The 22,108-nt window shown below is 41.9% G+C and overlaps 1 protein-coding gene across 1 annotated transcript in view; it reads right to left on the bottom strand.

The window, feature by feature from the left end:
* Positions 1-22,108, bottom strand: part of LOC119168764 (glucose dehydrogenase [FAD, quinone]) — a 119,935-nt gene that overhangs the window by 8,024 nt on the left and 89,803 nt on the right. Inside the window, exons 6-10 of the mRNA XM_037420142.2 lie at positions 20,429-20,596; positions 15,231-15,375; positions 5,640-5,803; positions 3,482-3,659; positions 2,884-3,100 (exon numbers count right to left, since the gene is read on the bottom strand). Coding sequence (XP_037276039.2) covers positions 2,884-3,100; positions 3,482-3,659; positions 5,640-5,803; positions 15,231-15,375; positions 20,429-20,596 — 872 coding nt within the window. The remainder of the gene's footprint in view (positions 1-2,883; positions 3,101-3,481; positions 3,660-5,639; positions 5,804-15,230; positions 15,376-20,428; positions 20,597-22,108) is intronic.

The raw sequence follows: 22,108 nt of genomic DNA, 5'->3' as shown, positions 1-22,108 counted from the left end.
CCCGTTAATCACCTGCCTTTTTATGACATATTGGGCGCTGTCGTGAGTGAGAAGGTTCATAAATGACAGACATGATCATGAATGGAAGACGTTAAACTATCAAGTGTTCTTTAACGGGAGTGAAAGCAGGCAGGTGAGGGAGCTTAGGAGGATATTGGTAATCGTGCGTAACATGCATCATGGGAACTTGCTACTTGCTGCCGTGCCTACGAAGCGACGAGGACAAAAGTGGACGCAGTCACGAGCAGGGGCGCCCGCGGGCCATTCAAAATGAAACCCTTATACTTAGTAAAGGTACCGATATCTGCTCTCCCCCACACCGCCTCCTCTCCGGCGCGTTGTTTTTTTTTTTTTTTTTCGCTTGGGACAGTGGGACCCTCTGTAACGCGCCATGGGCTTGCTCCGGGGCGGAGAGGAGCAAGCGGTGCAGATCAAAAGAAGGTTGTGTTTTTTTGAAGGTATAGGGGCTTTAATTGAAAACCGACGCCTTGAGTGACGGCGCGCCATTTAGCGAGCATTATTAGAATCATCGCCCAGGCGACCGGAAAAGTGTACACTGGGAACGCTCGTCTACACACAGACAAAGCCACCGGACAGAGCACGCGCATGAGGTATATGAGAAATTTGCGGTAGATTTTTCTTTGACTTATATAGCCCTAGCACTTAACAACGAATACGTTTACCCGATATTGATTAGTTTTTTGCAGCAGAAATAGTTCTTGAATCTACGAATTGCGATACGGCCAATATTCCAGAAGCATGCCAACATGTCAGCACAATTGCTTGGGACTCTCAGTTCTATTGGTATACACGAAGACCTGTCCACTTAGCAGAGAGAACTTTATGAAGCATAATCAAGTGACGTTGATTTAGAACAGGCCTCAGCCCCGACGTGCAAATAAGACTTCTATTTCGACACCTTTTAATGTTAGACTTTCTTACAAGAAAGACAAATGAAAAGAGCTGGTGCAGCAGTTACCATGTACAAGCGTTAACACGAAGGAATCCTCTTTTCTCGCTTTTGTTATCACGGTAATGTTTCCGAAGAACAATGTCGAATTGTTCGGGGAAGTTATGGCGTGTTCACCACTCCCAGCTCTGAAGCGTGCCAAATTTACTGGTACGCCATATAATAGTTGCGCTCGAGATTCTCGATGATGAACACTTGAATAAATATGCCTTTTTCATGGAGGCACCTTTGACGCTCGTAGATGATTAAATGGGACTAATAACGCTCGTTGCTGGGCTAGTTGTTACTTATGCTACATCAGAAGGGTGGTAAACAAATAGATGAAAAAAAAAACATACGCAGGCTTGCCCAGAGCAAAGGAGACTACAAGTGGTTCCCTGTTTACGCACAATGTTGCGCATGGCCCAAAAAAAAGTTGCTGTTAAGTACAGTGGGGTCATCGGGCTTACAGCACAATGAAAACTAGGCTAGCTATGAGCACGCATTGAGCAGAAGAACAAGCCACAGTATGACGAGAGGCATGAGCAGACATTCATGAAATGTGTTGTTGGGGTGGTTTATGAAATACCAATGCCTTGTGGGATGATTTACTATGACCAAACGAGTCGTTATAGAAATATGAGACCCTGGGAGTGTTTGAAAGCAATATAAAAAAGACCAGACAGGAGTTTGGCCCTTTATTATAACCAGTGCAAATGTAATCCAGTGCTTAAGGAAATTGAGATTTTGAGCAGAAGCCATGAAAAAAAAAACGCGCGTGAAATACTAGAATCTTTTCACATAGCAAAGAATGCCAAGGCTTGTTTCTGTGATAGCTTTGTGGCAGTGCCCAAGAAGAAAAATATTTCCTGCAACATTTTATATAATCTTGAGTGAACAATAATTCGAAGGTTACATAGAGTGATTGTGCGTTAGTTTATTCTATTTTTTCTTCTTTTTGTAACGAGATTGTAACATGACCTTGTGTTCCCATGAGTGTATATACTTGAGTCTCGCGTTCGTGAATAAACAGTTGGTAGTCTTGCTTCTTTGCTGTCTTCTTTTCTGTCTGCTGTGCGTTAATTTCGTGGCTCAATATATGTTTTGGTGTATTATATACTGTTTAGCATGCTCAGGTGCGCTATTACTTTTGGTATCAGTCTGCTATCGACATTACATAAACGCCTACCTGTTTTGTTAAACGGTGTTCCAATATTGTCAGAAATGTAATAAAAATACTGAAGGAGCACAACAAGCCTCTGCTTCCTCGTAATCTCAAAATACGTTTACATGGATAAATCTTAACTATTGTTAAGAGCACTTATTTGCAAGGGCTTCGTAAGTTGCAGGATGTACTTCGGTGGTGCATTGGCATCACCCAGATATTTATAGGGTAGCACTGTAATTGCGTTTTCAAACGATTTTTTTTATTGCCAGATATTTTAAGCACTCTTTCTAAAGTTTACATAAAGATCGAAGCTTATCTGAAGCAAAATCATTCATGAGCTACGGATGGCAGCATCGTTCAACAGAGAGCGACGAGACATACATTAAAATCAGGGATAAACCTTTAAAACATAAGAAGAACGTAGCCCTAGACAGGGCTTCCTGCCCATTAAACATATATTTGAAACAAATGCTAGTATGTTTTATTGTACACAAGATATTGTAAAACTTGTAAGCAACTTTCATGAGTATTCCATTAAAACGATATAAGCTAGAGTTATTTTTAAGCATTTGTAAAATCAAAAGCTTTAGACACGCACACATACGCGCGAGCGAAAGCAAGTACACAACAGAGATTGTATTGTCTTTTTTCTTTTAACTATGTTGTTGCCTGCGCATCAAATCGTTCTTTTGGCCTTGTAAATGTCAGGAAAAAAGTGTTAGTTATATATAGCGACTTGTACTATTGAAAAGCACAAAAACATTACCTCATCCTAGGGTCAATCACAGCCCTGTGGTCGCTGCCCATTCGGCAAGTTCCGGCCGGGTGGTACGCCGTTTTTGGGAAAGCCAGTGCTACGCAAGCCCAGTATTCGTCGCTGTATTGCTCGTGCTCCTCGCAGCCAGGAAACACCTCGCGCCACACATGGCCACCGATCTCGGCAAATGCCTTCGTCTTCGTGATGTTATGAACGAACTTCAAGCCTACGATACAGAGATGCAGAAAGTCAGGACGGTCGTGATAACGCACCTCTATACTTGGCCTATCCGGTATGTATAAGCACCAAATGCGTAGCTGATTGACAAGTGTTATCAAACTATTCAGTGCTGTGAAAAATTATGAATGTCTCAATAAAAAGAAACCTGTACAATAAGAGGCTTTGGATGTTCTAGCGATATTGAGACAGCTTTCCGATGCATTCAGAGATGCATTGATGCCCTCCGTGTGACCTTTTTAGACATTACCTGTAGACATCGCGCGAGCATTGATAGAACGCCTTACATCAAAGAGGCCCACACCTTTAAATGCATAGTAGAAGCACAAGGTTCTTAAGGAACAAAATGTACGCATGGCACAGATCTTACCCTCAACGATCACCTTAACGTCGTCGGGGTGTGTGTAGTAGCCAGAGACAATTATCGGAGGATCTTCAGGGTCTGTGGAACGCAGCTTCACGTATCCTCGTGACTTCGGCCGTGTCACAAAAGGGATCATGTTGATTGCTGGCTCGCCACGGTGCGGCAAGATGTACTTGTCGTACACCTGAAAAGAGCAGCCAGGTGGAATAATTTGCAACCGACAAGATTCATTCACCCATGACAGTTATGCCATTTTTTGCGAAAGCGATAGGAGTTTATATATTTAATCAAACCGAATCGCTTTTTGGGATCTAGAAACACAATATTCTTTGCTGCGTGATCATGCAGTGTCCACTAGCATAACATTATATCAGTTTTATTTTAACAATTGGTCAGTGCTCACTATTTTTCTGCACAAAATTCTTCCTTGTAGCCAATATCAGTATTGATAAACAACTAAAAGCTTGCCAGAATAAAAAAAATGATAAAAATCTCTTACTACAAAGTCATATTCAATGTTCACCACATTAAGATGGCATTTTTTTCCTCATTTGAAGGCTGAAACTAATGATAATAGTAGTACTTCGAGTAGTGATAATGATGTTCATATTTGTAAGGCAGGTGGTACTTGGCATCTTTTTCCACGTAACATAGTTCGTCGTTTTTATTTCAAGAAGCGTTGAAGAGGATTTCGAATACCAGACGCTTCCTTCGCAAACGGAGTGCAGATATGACAGCATTCTAGGCAAAAGTTGACCATAGAAAAGCTATTTGAATGACCAAACACCTGAAGGTTTCGTGTTACGAAGTTTGCAATAGTAGTAATTTGGGACTTATGGAATTCTATAGAAGTCAACCCATTAAAATTTTTATGTAAAATATTTTTGCAGTTTTGTTTAGCACTTCCACGAGACCAGTGTCGTAGAAACTGCGAAAGCGTGTCTAGATGGAAGGGTGAGTAAATTAACGCTCATTCAAATGAACAAATATCTGCAAGGGGAAATGTCAAGAGAGCGTTCCTAATTCTTGGACTCTATTAACCGGCGCTGCTCATCCGCCTTGGTCAAGTTCAGTTTGTCCGAAGACTCCTGAGGTTTCCCAAGCATCGTGAGCATCTAAGGTTATGGTGTCTTCACTCGTAGGCGTGCGCAGGTTTTCTCTTCTGGGGGGGGGGGGGGGGGGGGAGGGTTCGCAGCATCCCGTCTTCTCTGTTATGCCAATGTATAAGGCTGACTTTGAGCCTCCCTCCCCCCGGGTCGCAGCTTCATTTACCTATGATGTTATTGTTAGTGTGATTATGTTATTAACTTTGAGTTTTCCTCTCCTAGGTGACTAGGGGGTGTACATATCATGTCATTCTGTTTGAAAACTCCTGTGTGCTATTTATATACATCACTTTTTGCAAGATTTAACATTCTCCCGTGAGCCTTTGCTGACCCGTGAAGTGATGTTACATGCTGTAGTGCAAGTTGGAGTTCAGGAAGCAACGAAGGGACGGCGCCTTGGGAAGTGCCTTCATTGAAACTTTATTGAAGCGTATGTTCTTAATGCGAGTAGTTGCTGTACGGTGTGATAAAGCTGATTTTATTGTGGGAAAAGTTCTAGTACCAGATTTCAGTGGTTGCACTCATTGCAATAGAAATTTGTGGAAAATTGCGTCGAATGCTTTGCTCAAACCACGAACTGTGACGACGCTTTTCTCACTAGTCGTAACACTTCGCAGAACTCTATTACTTATGCAGAGGGATGTGCCAGGATGAGTGCATGGACGTTCGAGAAAACAGTACATGCTGTCAGGTAAGTAGTTTCTATTTTCTGCATGATCTAAAGGTCCAGTGTACACAACGGCCTCAAACAGCCTTCCTAGGTACATCAACAATACTGGCCGAGTACTTTGAAGTGATTTAGTATTCGCGGAATATGGAATAGGGAAGATGTTTGTGTATCCCGTTTCCTCACTCCTTTAAAAAGCTATGTTCGCGTCCTTTTATTGCTTAGCTATTTTTCCTTATCCCACACTTTTCAACGAAAGTACTGGGTAGTTTTTCTATGTTTTTGGTAGCTCATGTTACTCATCATTATATCAGTTATGCAAATCTGTCCCACAGCCGACTGGCTTTCACGTGACGCTTCAGCCGCGAAGACGTCACTGCAAGTTACGCACCTCTTGCTTCAGCCCCAGGCCGATAAGGAAAGGCTCGGTGTAAGTGGAAGCCGGTGGACCCGTGTTCAACATGATCTCGATGTCGGGAAAGTCGTCGTTCTGGTCAGCGTACTTTGTCTTGTAGAAAGCAATGCCCTCGATGCCGCCTGGTATTGTCCAGGGTCCTAAATATTGAGAAATGAACTAGTTAATTAATTAATTATTTAAATAATTATATTTGTTTAATAATTAAAATCGATTGATATGTGGGGTTTAACGTCCCAAAACCACCATATCAGAAATGCCGTAGTGGAGGGCTCCAGAAATTAGGACCACCTGAGGTTTCTTAAATTGCACCCAAATCTGAGCACATGGGCCTACAGCATTCTCGCCTCCATCGGAAATGCAGCCGCCGCAGCCGGGACTCGATCCCACGACCTGCAGTTCAGCAGCCGAGTAGCTTAGCCACTAGGCAACCGCAGCGGGGCAATGATAAATGAAAGTAAATTATTTTAGGAATACGCATTCACGGAGGTACAATTCGGCTGCAACATCGTTGCTCTGTAGGTTCATCTGCTCGCCTCTAGGGCACGACAAAATGCAAGACTTTCCTTTAATGCAGTATGAGCAACAATGTGAAAAGTAATATAACGGCAATTATATCACCCGAGTATTGCCGGTCAGTTTGTTCAACACTGAGTTTCAATGAACCAGGAAGCCCAAAAAGTCATTGCTTCTGTGCCACTTAAACTCAGGGTTTAGTTAGAAAATTTGTGAAAATGGGATGATCATGTTCCCCTGAACTGCATTTTCTTTGCTCCTCCTGTTTCCGCACATTCTTTACTGGAGGCTGTATCAACCTGAAAAACATAATCAAAAGACGTTATTACACAGGTTGCGTATCGGAAAATAAAATGCGACTTGCTTGAAGGCGTTTTATAGGTGTGGTATTTTTAAACCGATTGCATCACAGTGGAAAACGACAGTGGTAGTTCATCCTGAAGTTCCGGAACAGTGCGCCCTCTATCATGCCTCAATGTATTGTTTGTCTACATGCTACATCAATCGCCTCGGGACTAATTCTTTCTAATAATTCATTGGATAGCACCCATTATCTCTAGAAAGAGACTTGCAGAACAGAAGCGGACTTTCCCGTAATAACCATTGAGTGTTTCTTAGTGCACCGATAGCGCATGCTGTTATGATTCTTGTCAGCCGATATCAGCGATCTTCCAAAGGTAGGTCTTTCACAGAATTCGTAAAATTAGTAGAATTAAAGAAGTCTTCACATAAGTTTAATAAAAATCTAGATGTTCTCATAAACAATCAGTCTGCCAGCATCTGACACTAGCGACATTACTTATTTTGCCATGAGTGTATATTATTGCGCTAGCAACTACATGGACACTTCATACACCTTTTAAGGCACAGTTCTTTGGCGAGGATGCCTGCGCTAAACGGCATCGCTGTCAGTTTCGTAACAAAGGATCACGAGATAATTGAAAAAGGCCCATTATTGAATGGGATCTGAGTCCGATCCATCAGCATGACCGTAGAATAATCTACGACCGTGATACGCTAGTGCTTGAAACTCATTACTAGAAGCACTCAATACAGGCGTCATGGCGGGCGAGAATTCTCGCTGTGGCAGAAAATTAAAGTAATAACCAGTCATCTCCCAGTGGTAACTTCACAACTAGCGTGTAGTTCAATGCTTCTGAAACACTCCGCAATTTAGTCACCATGATTCTTGTCGCCGTCAGCCACATACAGCATCAGAGAAGGGAGCATAATACCATACAGTTGTGTAGATGATACCTCACTTAAATGGATGAAAACCAGTAATGGTGTAATGGGTGCTGTTCTATTTCATAAAAGTTATGATTTATGAGACAGCCGATAGCTTGCACAAAGCCAACACTTCCAATACAGTTCGGCTTTCTCTGACACAAAGTGGCTCTCAGATTTCGCATTACGCAGCATCGCAATTGTAGACGAATTATTTGTTCTCGCCATAGCGAAACCGACAACAACTGGTTTTTAACACGAAGCACAAACGCGTGGTTGATTTCTTCCTTAACTCTGGCGCCTGTTTGCTGCATTCAGCAAAACCAATTTGCACTATTCCATGATTAAGTGCATCGAGTTGACACTCGATTCGGTCTCGTGCTACGTTTTGCTAACTTCCTGGTCAACTCAGAGACAAGAAGAGAGCAGAGTGGATTAGGGAACAAACGGGGGTTAAGGATATCATAGTTGAAATAAAGAAGAAGAAATGGACATGGGCCGGGCATGTAGCGCGTAGAATGGATAACCGCTGGTCATTAAGGGTAACTAACTGGATTCCCAGAGAAGAGAAGCGGGTTAGAGGGAGACAGAAGGTTAGGTGGGCAGACGAGAGTAAGAAGTTTGCGGGTATGAATTGGCAGCAGCAAGCACAGGACCGGGTTAACTGGCGGAACATGGGAGAGGCCTTTGTCCTGCAGTGGACGTAGTCAGGCTGATGATGATGATGATGATGATGATGATGATGATGATGATGATGATGATGATGATGATGATGATGATGGTCAACTCAACTGGTAGAGAGAGCGCCACGTATAGGCGTTGGTCTCTGGTTAAGCTTCAAGTTACTGCGATATATATTAGAATTGCTAAGGCGTAATAATTGTAGACTTTCAGCTTCAGTGACAGTGGCAAGTTAGCAGTCTATAGACTATAGACGCATAGACTATAGAGTGTCTGTATTATGCGCGCCAACCCATCCTTATTCATTTGTTGTTGTTTCTTGCATGGGGAGGCCGCCCTATGCATATTTTGTTTGTACAGACATTCTCCGCTATTGATTCAATGGCCGGTTGTATATCACCCATTCCCGCGCTTTTGTCAGACCAAGTAGCATTACCACTGTCTTTTACGTGTCTATACGAAACTCTACTTAAAGGCTTCCTCTTTTCAACTCTTTAACTCTTTATTTCTTCGGTGAGTTTTTGGAAGCCATATCTGTCATTTCTGAAGAGAGGAATGGCCACGACAAGTTGCTAAGATATTACACAAGCTTTTTTTTTCTGTAGGCTCCATCTGCCTAAAGTAGTGGAGAGTCATGGCGCAGTCAGAGGCTCTTACTAATTTACTAGCAGGTACGTAATGATTACAATATTCATAGGGTTTGTCAGGTGCATAATGCACTGCGCGCACCATAAATGAACCTTTGTTATCCGAGAAACTGCTCGAAAAGCGTAGACGAAGATATAAAAAACAGCATGCATAATAACTGAAATTTTCATTGAAAACATGAGTAGTATCAAGGATAATACATGAAAAAACAAATCTGCGTGCCTAAACACCATGAAAAATTTAACTATGCACATTAAGAAAACCACTCTCTACTTTGTGTAATGTCACGAAGGACTTAGCGACACAGCTGTTTCAGACTTTTAACATAAAATGAGCTCCAACAACCTCAAGCATCATACGGTCTTTCCGCTGCACAATAACCTTGGTTCCTCAAAAAGCCGAGCTGCGACTATAATCCCGAACATGCAACGTCTGGTCCAACTTAGGGATGGCCCATCAAAAAGGTGGTAACACAGTGGTATGGTACTCGTCTTCGGAAAAAAAAACCAGGCCTGCGCAGAAGGCGAAGCACAGTCACAGCGAAAGCTAGAAGAGCAACATTCCGGAGTCTTTTCTAAACACTTATTGGGTAAGTGCTGCAAGCACACTTGCTTGATGCCCACTATGGCTTTAATGATAAAACTTTTACGGTAGTAGGCAGGCATTCGCTATGCTATTTTTCGTGATTTTTCTGAGAAGTGCGGTATCGGCTAAACTATTGCGAGAAATTTTGTGCCAATTGTTCATGCATATGCTAACGACGATCAGGAATTAGGCCTGAAGTGGGTATGCGCCACAATAATTAGCTGAACAAGAACAAGTTTTTGTAATTGGTTTGAGCTATGAACGACCTTCTCCTTACGCTATTTGCATTGTGCTACGACTGCTTGTTCTTTCGCTGTTTCAAAACGCCTTATTAGTCGTATTAACGCGATTGCTTTACCGACTTATCATCGCTTGGTCACTGTTTCTTGGGGTCGTGAAAATTTTCGCAAGGTTTCTTTAAACTGGGACTTATTGAAGCTTAACGTACAGTTGTTGCGCGATGATTGTTTTGTAAAAATAGTAAAAGAATTGGTACAAGAGATAACACAGTGTCGACAGCTGCCAATCTTCGCTCAATAACAAAGGTTCAAAGAAAGAGTTAAGTATCATGCGATTAGTATTTCATGTGGAATAGCTCAAAGAAGAAAAAAAGAGCTGAGAAATGGCCCCTTTACTATTTACTTCATAAACTCCATATTTTTGAAAGCCAACAGCCGGGATTGTACGTAGACGAGATAAATATGATTTGAGCACAGATACAAAAACATGATACAGATGTATACAGGGGAGCAATGATTCGTTCCCGTGTTACCCGTTTCACTGAAGAGTAACACACTAAAAAACTCTTTGGTGAAGATAACATATACTCACTTTCTAAAGAGATACTGCAAATTGAGTCGCGGGGTACTCTTTGCAAAGGGACATGTGAAATAAGAGCCGCATTTGAAGATTACTACAAAAGTTTGTTTGCCGTGATGAACTTCAGGAGAATTTTGATAAAGAAGCTGACCACGTCATTGCCCTTGGGCCTCACTTACAAGATGATGACCGACTCACTGTGGATGACTCTATAAGCAAGGAAGAAATTATATTTGCAATAACGACGTTGCAGAAAAACAAAGCTCCTGGCCCAGATGGCCTTATTGGCGAATTTCACATAGCATTTCAGGAACTTTTAATACCTTTCCTTGACCAACTTTTTAAAGAGGCATATGAACAAGGCTAACTTTCTCCTTCTTTCTACCAGGGTCATACAACACTTATCCCAAAAAGTGCTTATTATGAAGCATTAAAGAAAGTTAATGATTATAGGCCTATATTGTTATGTAATGTTGACTACAAAGTATTTGCAAAATTGCTGACAAATCGGCTACAGACAGTGAATACTAAATGTGTAAGGGACCACCACACATGTGGAATTTGAAGTTGCTACAGACATTCATATTGCGCGGTCAGTCCTTGGGTGTATTGGTGGTATCATAGACTAAATAGCCCTCCATCAAATAGACCTCGCAAAAGCATTTGATAATGTGCAGCATTTTTTTCGTTCCGGCTCTTAAGACACCTGGAGTGGGGTGATGTACTGTACAATGGTATTTCACTCTGTTATAAAAAGTTCACAACCAGGCTAATTGTAAATCACCCAATTTCCATTATAGTAGAGTTAAATTCATCAGTACGTCAGGATCATCCGCTCTCGTCTTTGCTTTTTGCAATTTATCTGGAAACATTAAGTTTAAGTGTGCTTCTAAATTCTAGCATGACAGGCTACCGATATGATTCTTTTTAGGTCAAATTTCTAGCTTATTCAAACGAAATGGCCGATTCTTTAGCAAAGTCAGCAATTAGCGGTCAATTTTACCGTGTTTTCCACCATCCGCTTAGGTAACGGCTGCGCGATTTCGCTGGCGTACCATTGTGGGAAGCTCCACAGGTACATCACTAACGAATTCGACTGAATATCGGCACTTACTATATCCCTGGCATCGATCCTTTTGTGACACACGTAAACTAAAAGTCGCGAAAACGACGCCACGCTGTGGAGTGACCAAACTAAATTTCTACCAACACAGGTCTGGTCTGGCTCTTTCTCCAATGTGTGCTTTCTGTGGCGAGTCAGAAACTATGGTTCATTACTTTTTCACATGTAGACAATTTACTAAAGCTCTTAAATTCAAGTTAGGAAATCCCTTATGTTCTATGGGAATTAATTTATCTATTCCCGTGAATCTGTCCTTTCGCGCCTCTATTTCTGGGTTTTCCAGTCCGAAAGTGTGTGAGGCAGTGCAGAATTATCTGAAAAAAACGAAAAGACTAACAGAGTAACATTATTCTTGTGTGTCGATATACGCATAACTTCTCCATTTTCTTCTCGTTTTTATAGTGGCGTTTTGATCTAGGTTCTTATCTATTACTTGTACAAAATCTTTATAATAAGTACAGATCAGTGATAATCAAAACTTCATTCTAAAATTTGTAACTTTTCCAATTTTTAAGTTTTTTTACCCTAAATTCGAATAATACTTTATAAGACCACTCAATCATTGGCCGATTCCCCACAGTGGGTAGGAGCCACAAGTGAAGGGCAACAAGAACAAGATGACATTGCCTCCTTTTGAGTTGAAACCCCAAGTTCGAGAAGTGTTTCTGTGAAGTCACTGGCGCCAACATAAATTTTGATAAAAATAGAGGGTTCTGGCTATGCATTTGAACCTAAACTCCTTCGGTCTTCGCGAATATCTATTGGAATGCGACTCCTATGAAGTACGTTGGTGTGCCTCTCGATAACTATCGCAACAGCAGCCCACACTGGACCGCTGCAATAACTACAATCCGCCTAAAGGGGCCAACAAGGCACGGACGAGAGCTTTCTATTTTCGGGAGAGGGAAAACCTGCAATATATTCCTTGCGTCGATGCTTCTTTATAATTTGCAAATGTTGCACTGCTCTCGTGTGCACATTCAGGACTTTTATAGGATATTTGTCTGCTTTATTTGCAGTTCTTCCTGGGAACCCATGAGAAGAGACAATATTTTTATTCCGCTTGAAAAGGGTGGTCTCTGCCTGGTGAATTTTTATGTTCTGGTGGTGCGATTTTTTCACCTCAAGGATGTGTGCCACCCTTTTCTTTTAGTGGTTCTTCGAAACCGCGTATGTTACCACCTTTCTTTTATTCGTGTCACAACAGACGTTGCTAAGGAATTGTCGGTGGGGGGATTCCTAAAAGAAATTGTTGATACCACCAATAGTTTGAAAGTGAGATTTAGTTTAGAGTACTTGTATATTATTGGCAGAACGAAGCTAAAAGCCGCACTTGTGGACAACCTTTTCCCTAAACCTATTTATCGAGTGCCATATTCACTTTTGTCTGGTCACGCAGAATGTGGATATCTCCTTCAGCGAAAACATTTTTTTTTTAAACTGCACACTTTCATTCTTCCAGTGAAAACATAGCTGAATGAAAAATCAATATATGTGCCCTGGACAGTGAATTGTAGACTCTGCAGCCAACCTAAAACGATAGGGCATTGTTTCATTCACTGCCGCGACACATTTTACTTTTGGGACAATCTAAAAGAACAGTCAGAAAAGAACTTCCAGTCGCAGCTCATGGTATTAGCTTCCTGACTTTCAAAAAGCGCGTAACTAAAATACTCCATATGACTTGTTAATGTTGTTGAGACTGTAGTCACTATGTAAAAGTCGCATGATTGATAGACACGCCGAGTCACCGCGGTCGACGAGATCTGTCTTCCGAGAAGCAGCTGCTCAAGTGCGCAGTGTTGTTGAGACTTTTGACCCCGTTCCAGAGTGGCTTCCCCTTCTGGGTGCTTGTGTGTGTTAGCCTGACATCTAATGAAGTATGTTGTGCGTACTTCACTCCACCGTTAGTGGTGATGGTTTTATGCATTAAAGAAAATAAAAACCTGCGTTACTCAGTGATAGAACACTAAGCTGGCACCCAGCTGACCCGGGTTCGAGCCTAATTGTGTAATTAGTACTAACTTAACTTTAATTTCACGCGATGTGGCTATGGACACCAGCGGCGGCGGCGGAACAGCCGCCGGCCACGGCGGACATCAACGGCACTACGCGAGACCCAAGCTGTGATCTCATAATAGCTGTCGCTGTAAAACCGTATCGGTCAGGGCGGCCTCTGTCTCAGAGGGGTTTTCTTATGGCGTTCAGTGGTGTATTGTAACCTTTCACCGTTAGTTAAGTGTTATGAATTTGATTACGTACCGAACTCATTACATGTTTTCTTCTTTATCATTTTCATTTTCTAGTTGTGGATATTTGTATATTATTTCGTGTGTATATGTTTCAAAATGCATATGTCAATATGCATGTATATATATTCATATATGGGTATATATGTGTGTGCGTGCTCATATATATGCTGTGTTAATCTGTTTTGTACACTGATATAGACCAACGACTTGCCATTGTATACGCTAACAGTCCACCTCATTTTAATAATTACTTCTGTTTTGTCAATATTACTGAAAATAATTGATTTTTAAAAAGGTTGAACAATCACTGATTATCAATGACAGGAAAGCCTACAACTAAACTGTCGATGCATAGTTGTGACTGTAATTACAGTCCGCTTTCCCAGGAAACCACACTTATTGAGCGGCACAAGTACCGTGAAGCACAAGAGCTTGTTGAACCCTACTTTATGTTAAAAGTCGGAAACAGCTGTGTCAACAAGGCCCCAGGCCCGTAGCATCACATCAAGGAGAGAGTGGTTATCTTGATGTGCAAGAGTAGATTTCTTTCAGGTGTTTAAACACATAATTGTGCTTTTGTTTCCGTATTCTTCCACTTTCATACTATTCATGTTTTCAAGAAATCTTTCAGTTATTATTCTGTTGTCCTGCTTTTCCTCGCTTTTTCAGTTTTTTTGCGAATTTTTTCGTAAATAAAATGCCCACTTGCCCAAGAGTATATTTCTAAATAACCATCAACCTCGCAGTGAACTCCCAGCTCATAACAGCAGCTCAGCTGCATATCATTCTCTTGAGAATGATATGCTATGCCCAGCAGCTGGTGTCTCAAAATAGGAGAGGGGAGGGAATGTTCTGGTCTTGACAACATCTTAGACCGTATAAAAAAGATTAGCTGAGTGTGGTAAAAGAACTGAAAGGCTTTTTCTGGCGCAAGCAAGCCGAGATGGCCATACACAGAAGACGGTTGCAGGTTCGGCAAGCTGTCAGGCATTTATTTTGAGGCATAGATCAACAGTAATGCATCTATAAAACGAAACGCATAGAATAGGACTGCCTCCTAAATATCAAATATATCAAAAGTTTCAGGACGCAATGAAACTTATGCCCGTCTGTGTTCAACTGTAAACATGTTTCACAAAATTGAGGTATGTTGTCATAGATACTGTTGTTCTAAAGTTTAAGATATAGACATTCATATAGGACATACCTATACTAAAGAAATAGTTGAGATGTCCTAGCCGATAATTCTTTCTCTGACGTGAATGACTCACAAACAAAGGCTCACACCAAAGCATATAAGATACTCGTGAAAATAGGTTCTATGTATTATGCATATAGTGTACGTCAAATTATTGATCATCTTTTAAGACCCTGTATACACACGTTCAGCACTGGTGTAGAAGGGGTGAGGGGTAGTTTGGGCAACTTCATCCTTCTCCCTTTGAAATTTCTACATTTGTGTATCTACATGCATACACTTATGAAAACATGCACGAACATATTGATGGAGATGAAAATAACCATCCCTCCCTCTAAATGAAAAAATTAAATAAAAAATTCGGTTGCTTCCTGAATTAGTGGAGTTTCTCATACACATAGCACTCCGAAAAGGCTGGGTTTAACACCCCAGAAAGCACCATTTCTTGCTGCAAAACGTTCTTTTTACTGTATACGTAGTATTTCAGGTCCCCTGCACAGCCCACGTGGGGTACTTGCCAGTGTTGTGTCGGTAGTACTCAATGGCTCCCCTGACGCCGGTGAATCCCTCGCCCAGGCTCTCATTCAGGTGCACCAGAGAGCCGGCGGCCAACGCGTGGTCCTGCAAATTCTCGCCAACCGGAAGGTCCGCCACCACCGGGATCTGCAGAAGATGTACGAGCATACATGTGACACCGTGTTCATGTTCTAGCATTATCTAAGGTGGCAGAGTCCACAGTTACACATCGTTCGAATGTATTTTGCTGTCTTGAGTCGTGCCGGCTATGAGAATGCTGGACGCGATAGTACTCTACTGTACAGGAAATATCCGGCCAGCGACGCCCTTCTTTGGAAAGAAATACCGAAATTGTAGGTCGTCTGTAGACAACGGAATAAATTCGGCCTTGTTAGTACTCCATTACGTTTTTCAGGGACGAAGATTCTTATGGCGTGGGTCGTGCGTCTCCTGCAGTAGTAGCCACCGCTCGTTTCAGCCCTTGGAATGCCCGCTGAATGGCGGTACTTGTATATGATGATTATATGATGAAGTGATGCGAGATGGTGGTACTTGGAGTGTTCAGTTAATGTACTGACAGACGGATGGACGAATGGAACGTCATACAGACAGACGAATGCACAAACAGACAGCATGTGGATATACATACACACACACACACACATACATGCACACATACATACATACATACATACATACATACATACATACATACATACATACATACATACATACATACATACATACATACATACATACATACATACATACATACATACATACATACATACATACATACATACATACATACATACATACATACATACATACATACATACATACATACATACATACATACATACATACATACATACATACATACATACATACATACATACATACATACATACATACATACATACATACATACATACATACATACATACATACATACATACATACATACATATGGACGGACGGACGGACGCGGGCAGCGGATGATTTACGATTTGCCGATAAAACCCTTCAAAGCTTCGCCTCACTCATCACAATTCTCTCAATGAATATGCTTTGATTTTTTTTCATTGCGCTCAATATTGCCTAACCATCTGTAGAATCTACCAGGGCGGCCACCGATGCAAAGGTGCGGCTTCGTAAATTAAAGGAGATGTTGAAAGCAGCACATAACGAGTCGGTGGCGAGCTCATATTAGAGAGCACATAAAACTCAAAAGACGTAAGCAAAAAGGAGCAGGAAAGCGAGCAATAAATATGCACTCGTCGATAGAGCCGAATTTGCTTGACGCCCGTGTATTTAGATTCAGAAGCCCGCTGAAGAGCCCGAGGTGATCAAAATCTTTCAGCCCTCCACTACGGCGTTCCTTATAATCACATCGTGGTTTCGGGATGGGAAACCCTGATTATATCTGCTGCATATCCACTTCTGCATGTTATGCTGTGTTTCTTTGTGTCCCTATATGACGGTGACTTGCAGGGCGTTACTAAATGAAAGCTTGTTCAACAAAGGATACGAGCGATATAATGGCAACTTTTATGCGGAAGAGGTAATACCACAGTCGTGCACTCATTTTATTAGCGGAGCATTTCTAGCTCGGCGTGAGATGTCTTTCATGACCTATATACCGTCACCATCATGAATGGACATACATGCCCGAGAAATTAGGTCAAATCCCCCGACTCATGGTTGGCCTAAAGAAGAAAGAAGCGGAAACACTAATTGCGATTTCTTGATGTACGCGATCAGTAATTGAGAAGAGCTTTAACAGACCACCGAGATTATTCCAGTAATAAACACAGTGGTCCCAGCTTCGTTCAAGCATCTGTGTCTAGTGGTCTGTACAACGACAGAATGTTAGGAGACGCCATGGGGCTGCGATAAACAGCCAAGTGAACGATGGCATGTCTGCAGATCAGAAGAGGAGCGAACACTCGGTTTCAGCTTCCGTCTCTGGACATTCGTGCATTGTCAGCGAGTGTCTGTGGTCTAACGCGAACCACTCTGCACTGAGAAGCAGCCTTGAAACAATTAAGCATAACTTAGCTAAAGACTAGAAACAAACTGATAGCACATGTCATACTTCAAAATTGTGCAGCTTCACTATTTCATGCCATGTGTCACTTAGCTCGAGATTCTCAATCTTTTTTTTAAGTATCATAAGACATGAATTCGTAAGGTTGTTCTTTAGATGGTGAAACGTTTGAAAGCTGTAAATGCCCGAGAATAATCACCGAAAAGTAAATGACAGGGTGACCTAGAAGATTACCTACAAAGGAATGCACTTTCTGTTGCATTGGTAAAAGGGCAAGCAGCTCTCGATATCTCAAACAGCGCAAGATATTCGATGAAAATCATCACCATATCTACAACGAACTTTCTGAGTATGCGCAACAGAGTGGCCACCACATCCCTGGAGAGAATGATATCTTGACAGCTAAAGAAAGTAATGTTACAACGAGACAGCTACTGGAATCTCTGCCGACACAACGACACCAAACGCCGCTAAGTTAACAAGGAAAGAGGCCCCTGAAACAGTTTTGATGATTTTTTACAAACACAATGAGCCGGTAGACCAAGTCCCAAGGTTAATTTATAGACCGATTTGGGCTCTCTACATAAACTGTGTAATTTATTAGAACCCTGTGAAGCTTCGAATCGCTGCAGATCGCTGTGACTTGGCCAACTGCTTTTTCATCCGCTCATACACCAAGTGACACGCTCTGCCCTAGTGACGCCATCATTTCTAGCTGATCTGATTCGCTGTGGACCAAGCGTTGCACAGGCTGCCAGAATCAAATCAGTGGTGGGATTAATGCGTATGCGGTCTCACGCCACATCGTGACGCAGGCGCCTTGAAGGTAGAGCTTAGCCTCGAGCACTCGATCGAAGGAAGAGTTGAGGGCAGTTGAGCGTGAAAGGCGGAGTGGATGAGGAGGATACTTCTTTAGTAATCGCAACTTCGCTATTAGTGGGGGCTTCAATTGAAATCTGGTGTCATTGATTAGCTCCAGTAGTAGTCTAATCAAAAACGGAAAGTGAAAAAACCGTTTCAGGAACCCTTTGAAAAGCGTGGGCAGTGACGAGTGTGCATTTTGTAGTGGGTAGCTGGATTTCAAAGACACTAAAGAAGAAAACAATTTCTCGCGTATTAGTCAGGTACAATTTCACAATCCCAAAAACAGCATTTCTACCGTCACATGACGCTTGGTAAGCGAGAAAGTGCGCGAAAAAAAATACCTGAGCCTGAAGACACTGCCGTGAAATTCTTGCACTAAACGCCAATAAATAGTAAATTTGGGAATGTCTACTGGGTCCCGTATATCTTCTAATCAATAAAAATGTACGGCATTGTCATCTGTGGGTGCCATATACCTAACCTACGAAGTTTCAGAAAATTTCATCGAGCCGATGCCGCGAAAATACAATAAGTATATAATTCAAAGTTTTTACGTCAGCGTGGAGGTTTCGGCGTGAATTTCAAAAAGGAAGCTTCAACCTTGTTTTTCTCTGTTGATAATCAACTTATGACACTAAAACTTGTGGTATTCGAATTCTCAGAGTGCAGTTTACCAATTTGAACAAAGTGAGTATTTCTCTTTAGTGTTCCTTTAAATCACGAAGCTGCTACGATAATCACACGTTCTGACGCCCGATGACAATATACGCTTGTACCACGCCATATAACTGCGATATTAGCTCGTGTATTGTGACACATGACGCATGTGTTTCTAAAGTGTGAAAGTTATGTTCACTACATTTTCAAGCAGAAGCGTGCCAGCGTTGTAACACCTGCTTCCCTCGCAAACTGCCTGGGTTCGAGCCTCACTCAGGCCCGGAATTTTTTACTCTTTCTTTCATTTGTATGCTTATCGCTTTTTCGTTCACGGACAAGATATTAATTTCTTGCTCAGAAATAATGACGCCAACATCGACACCAATGCCGACACCAACATTAACGGTGTAACGTGTGCGAAACGCGTTCAATAACGCTATCAACATAAAAAAAGCAGGGCTTGACTCAAGGAATGGGAGAGAAATACGGTGCGGAATATACAAAACTATGTAGGTCTCCTAAAAAGTGAAGAAGGAAAGAGTTTGTCTATTGTGCAAAACTATGTTATAACAGCACAAATCTCGGATATAAACACCGAGTGTGGACAATTAAAAACATTAATACGTAGAAAAATAACGTTATAGAATCTTTTTCTATTTTGTGAATGGCCGAGCATTGGAAGACGCGAGTATGTATTCGAAAAAGCTGATAACTTCTCGATAATTTCTGGACAACTTTCGCTATATACTTTCAAGATTGATACAACATAGAAGTAAATGGTAGGATATGATGCCGTGAACTAGCTTCTAAAAAAATAACAGGTAAGCTTGGCTTCGTCTGCAGTAGTATGATGATGATAATAATAATAATCTAGCAGTGTTAGAACGAAATTCAAAGTCACTTCTAGTGAAATATTGGTTGCAAATGCTAATTATTTGTTTTTTTTTACTTGCTCGCTCAATGTTCTTACTGTTATATTCAACAACGCCATTCTAAATTATTGATGCATACTCAACTTGAGGAAGACGTATTGCGGTGCACAATTTGTCGAAAGCTTTAAGTGAAGTGAATTCTTGAAAGATTTTACAAACTAAGCTGAAAGAATGAAGGGCCCGCGTGGCAGCATGCTTAGTTTGAGAAGAAAAACTTGACGTACTATCAAAAATAACACTCATACACCTTATATATGGAAACAATATTGACAGAGCATGTATAGCACAGAGGTTCGAGTACATTTACGCATTTGAAAGCGTGGAAGCTTTTCATTAACTTGATCAGGATCTGTAATTATCTTTCAAGGCTTGCAAACGTGTAGGAGCGAGGTGTTTCGGAGAATCAGCAGCAGGGGTACCTCATGACACAAACCGGAACACTATAAAACTGCCTCTTAACAGCCTGCCACTTCGGCTCTAAAATAACAAACGGAGAAAAGCACGTTGCCAAGCGGTACACTTACAGAGTGCATTAGCAGTCATCACCAGTGCTGCCGAACAGCAGCATCGCGTTGAAGTTTCACGTGATACAAGGTACGTAACTTTGATTCAATCACCATTTGCAGCCTTTGGCCGGAGCTGCCGTTAATGTACCATAGACGTACCTATTGCTAACACAGAGTAGGTTTCCACTCACCTTCATTTCTTCAAGGTGCTTCCGTGGGCCAACTCCGGACAGCATGAGCAGCTTGGGCGAATTTATGACCCCTGCAGAAATGATGATTTCCTTTGTGGCTCGAACGGTATGCTTCCGCTGGTCCTTTTTGAAGGTAACGGCCACCGCCCGCTTTCCCTCGAACAAGATCTGCACAGCGGGCGATACGTGAAGTATGGTGACTCCTAAATAATTAATAAATGCGCAGTGATCGCCTCTACCTAGAATACACTGCAGTTTAGGAGCGCATTTTTAAGCGAGAAAAGAAGAGCCGTGTAAAATTACCACAGCTAGCTGTTAGAGTTGTTCTAAGAGTATTTCGGGACTAAATGTGTCCATAACAAAATGCTAAACCTTCAGAAATGACCGACTGCGTGATTAAAAAAGAAAGAAAGAAAGAAAAGCAGGAATCTGTAAAGAAGGGTTAAAGCTGCAGCTGACGTATTGGCAAGCGCAGTTGTTCTCTTTAGCGCTAAAACTGGTTTTCTGAATGCTTGCGTGAATGTGCTTCCCAACGTTTCTTATAAACTAAACAACGGAGGTAGCGACTGTGGGAGTGGCGCTCTTTCACGCGAACAGTGAACTGGCTGTCCATGAAACCTGAGGAGAGACGCAGTGCTGTATGATAAAGAAAGAACATCGGGGGAAATAATGTTGCAAGTATCCGAGGGCCGGGGAAAATGTTCGAAATGCCTAACGTGAGAAATGAATGAGCAGACTCTGCTTTTATTGTTCTCAGATATAGGCATACGTCGGCAAAACTTCTACAAGTCACCGAGACGAACTCATGAAAGATATTTTGCGCTCAGAGCTCTCTCGGCCTCATCAAAACTTTCCTTGAGTCCAAACTAACTCGGACTCACATTCACCAAAATCTGTTCAGCCGGACGCACTCGTACTCACACTCGCCTAAATATTGACTTGCCCGTGCCCATGCACTGAGACTCAACACTCATGACTGGATCTGAGTCTGGGTGAGTTCAAGTAAGTCGGCTCATAAGCCCGTTAGCCAAGACCTAGCCTTTTGACTTTGCCTTCAATGCACCCCTTTACTTTCTTCACGTGTTTATACTGCATAATAAGACGACTGAGCCAGCCATATAAATAAGGTTGACACTTTTGCACGTTCCAAACGGTGGCGAAGCATTCTTGTTCAATGATGCTGTAGTTGTGTTCAGCAAAAGAAAGAGTACGGCTCGCGTAGGCCACTTGTTATTTGGAAGTGTGTTTGTGCTGCAACAGGACCACTTGCGTCAGTGTGTACGACAGTGGATGCCGCGTCATATAAATGGAGAAAGGCTGACCTTGACGTGACGGATTGCTTGATAGTCTGAAAAGCGGCTTTACAGTCATTCGACGAGAAAAATTCGCAGTCACAGTGATCCGACGAGGTTGTAGGTGCCGAGCTCGGGTCAGGCATTGTTTAAGCTTTTGCCCAGTTCATATGGGGACACAAAAGTAAAACACTGACTTGGTTTAAACTGACGAAGTGTTCCTCGAATCTTATTCATTTCCGCACAAGTATATGTATAGAAGAAAAAACTGAGTTTCCTTTTACAATTTTGGATTGTTATCTCTGAACGTGGGATCACGGATTTCAAACAGTCTTCGTATTTTGGGGGACTGGCTTCTCAAAATATACTTAAATTGGTACGTCCGTAG

This window comes from Rhipicephalus microplus, chromosome 3 (assembly GCF_043290135.1).
Source record: "Rhipicephalus microplus isolate Deutch F79 chromosome 3, USDA_Rmic, whole genome shotgun sequence".
In the NCBI taxonomy this organism is placed as follows: domain Eukaryota; kingdom Metazoa; phylum Arthropoda; class Arachnida; order Ixodida; family Ixodidae; genus Rhipicephalus; species Rhipicephalus microplus.
The sequence above is the reverse complement of the archived record's forward strand: the minus strand, read 5'-3'. Positions and strand labels throughout refer to the sequence as shown.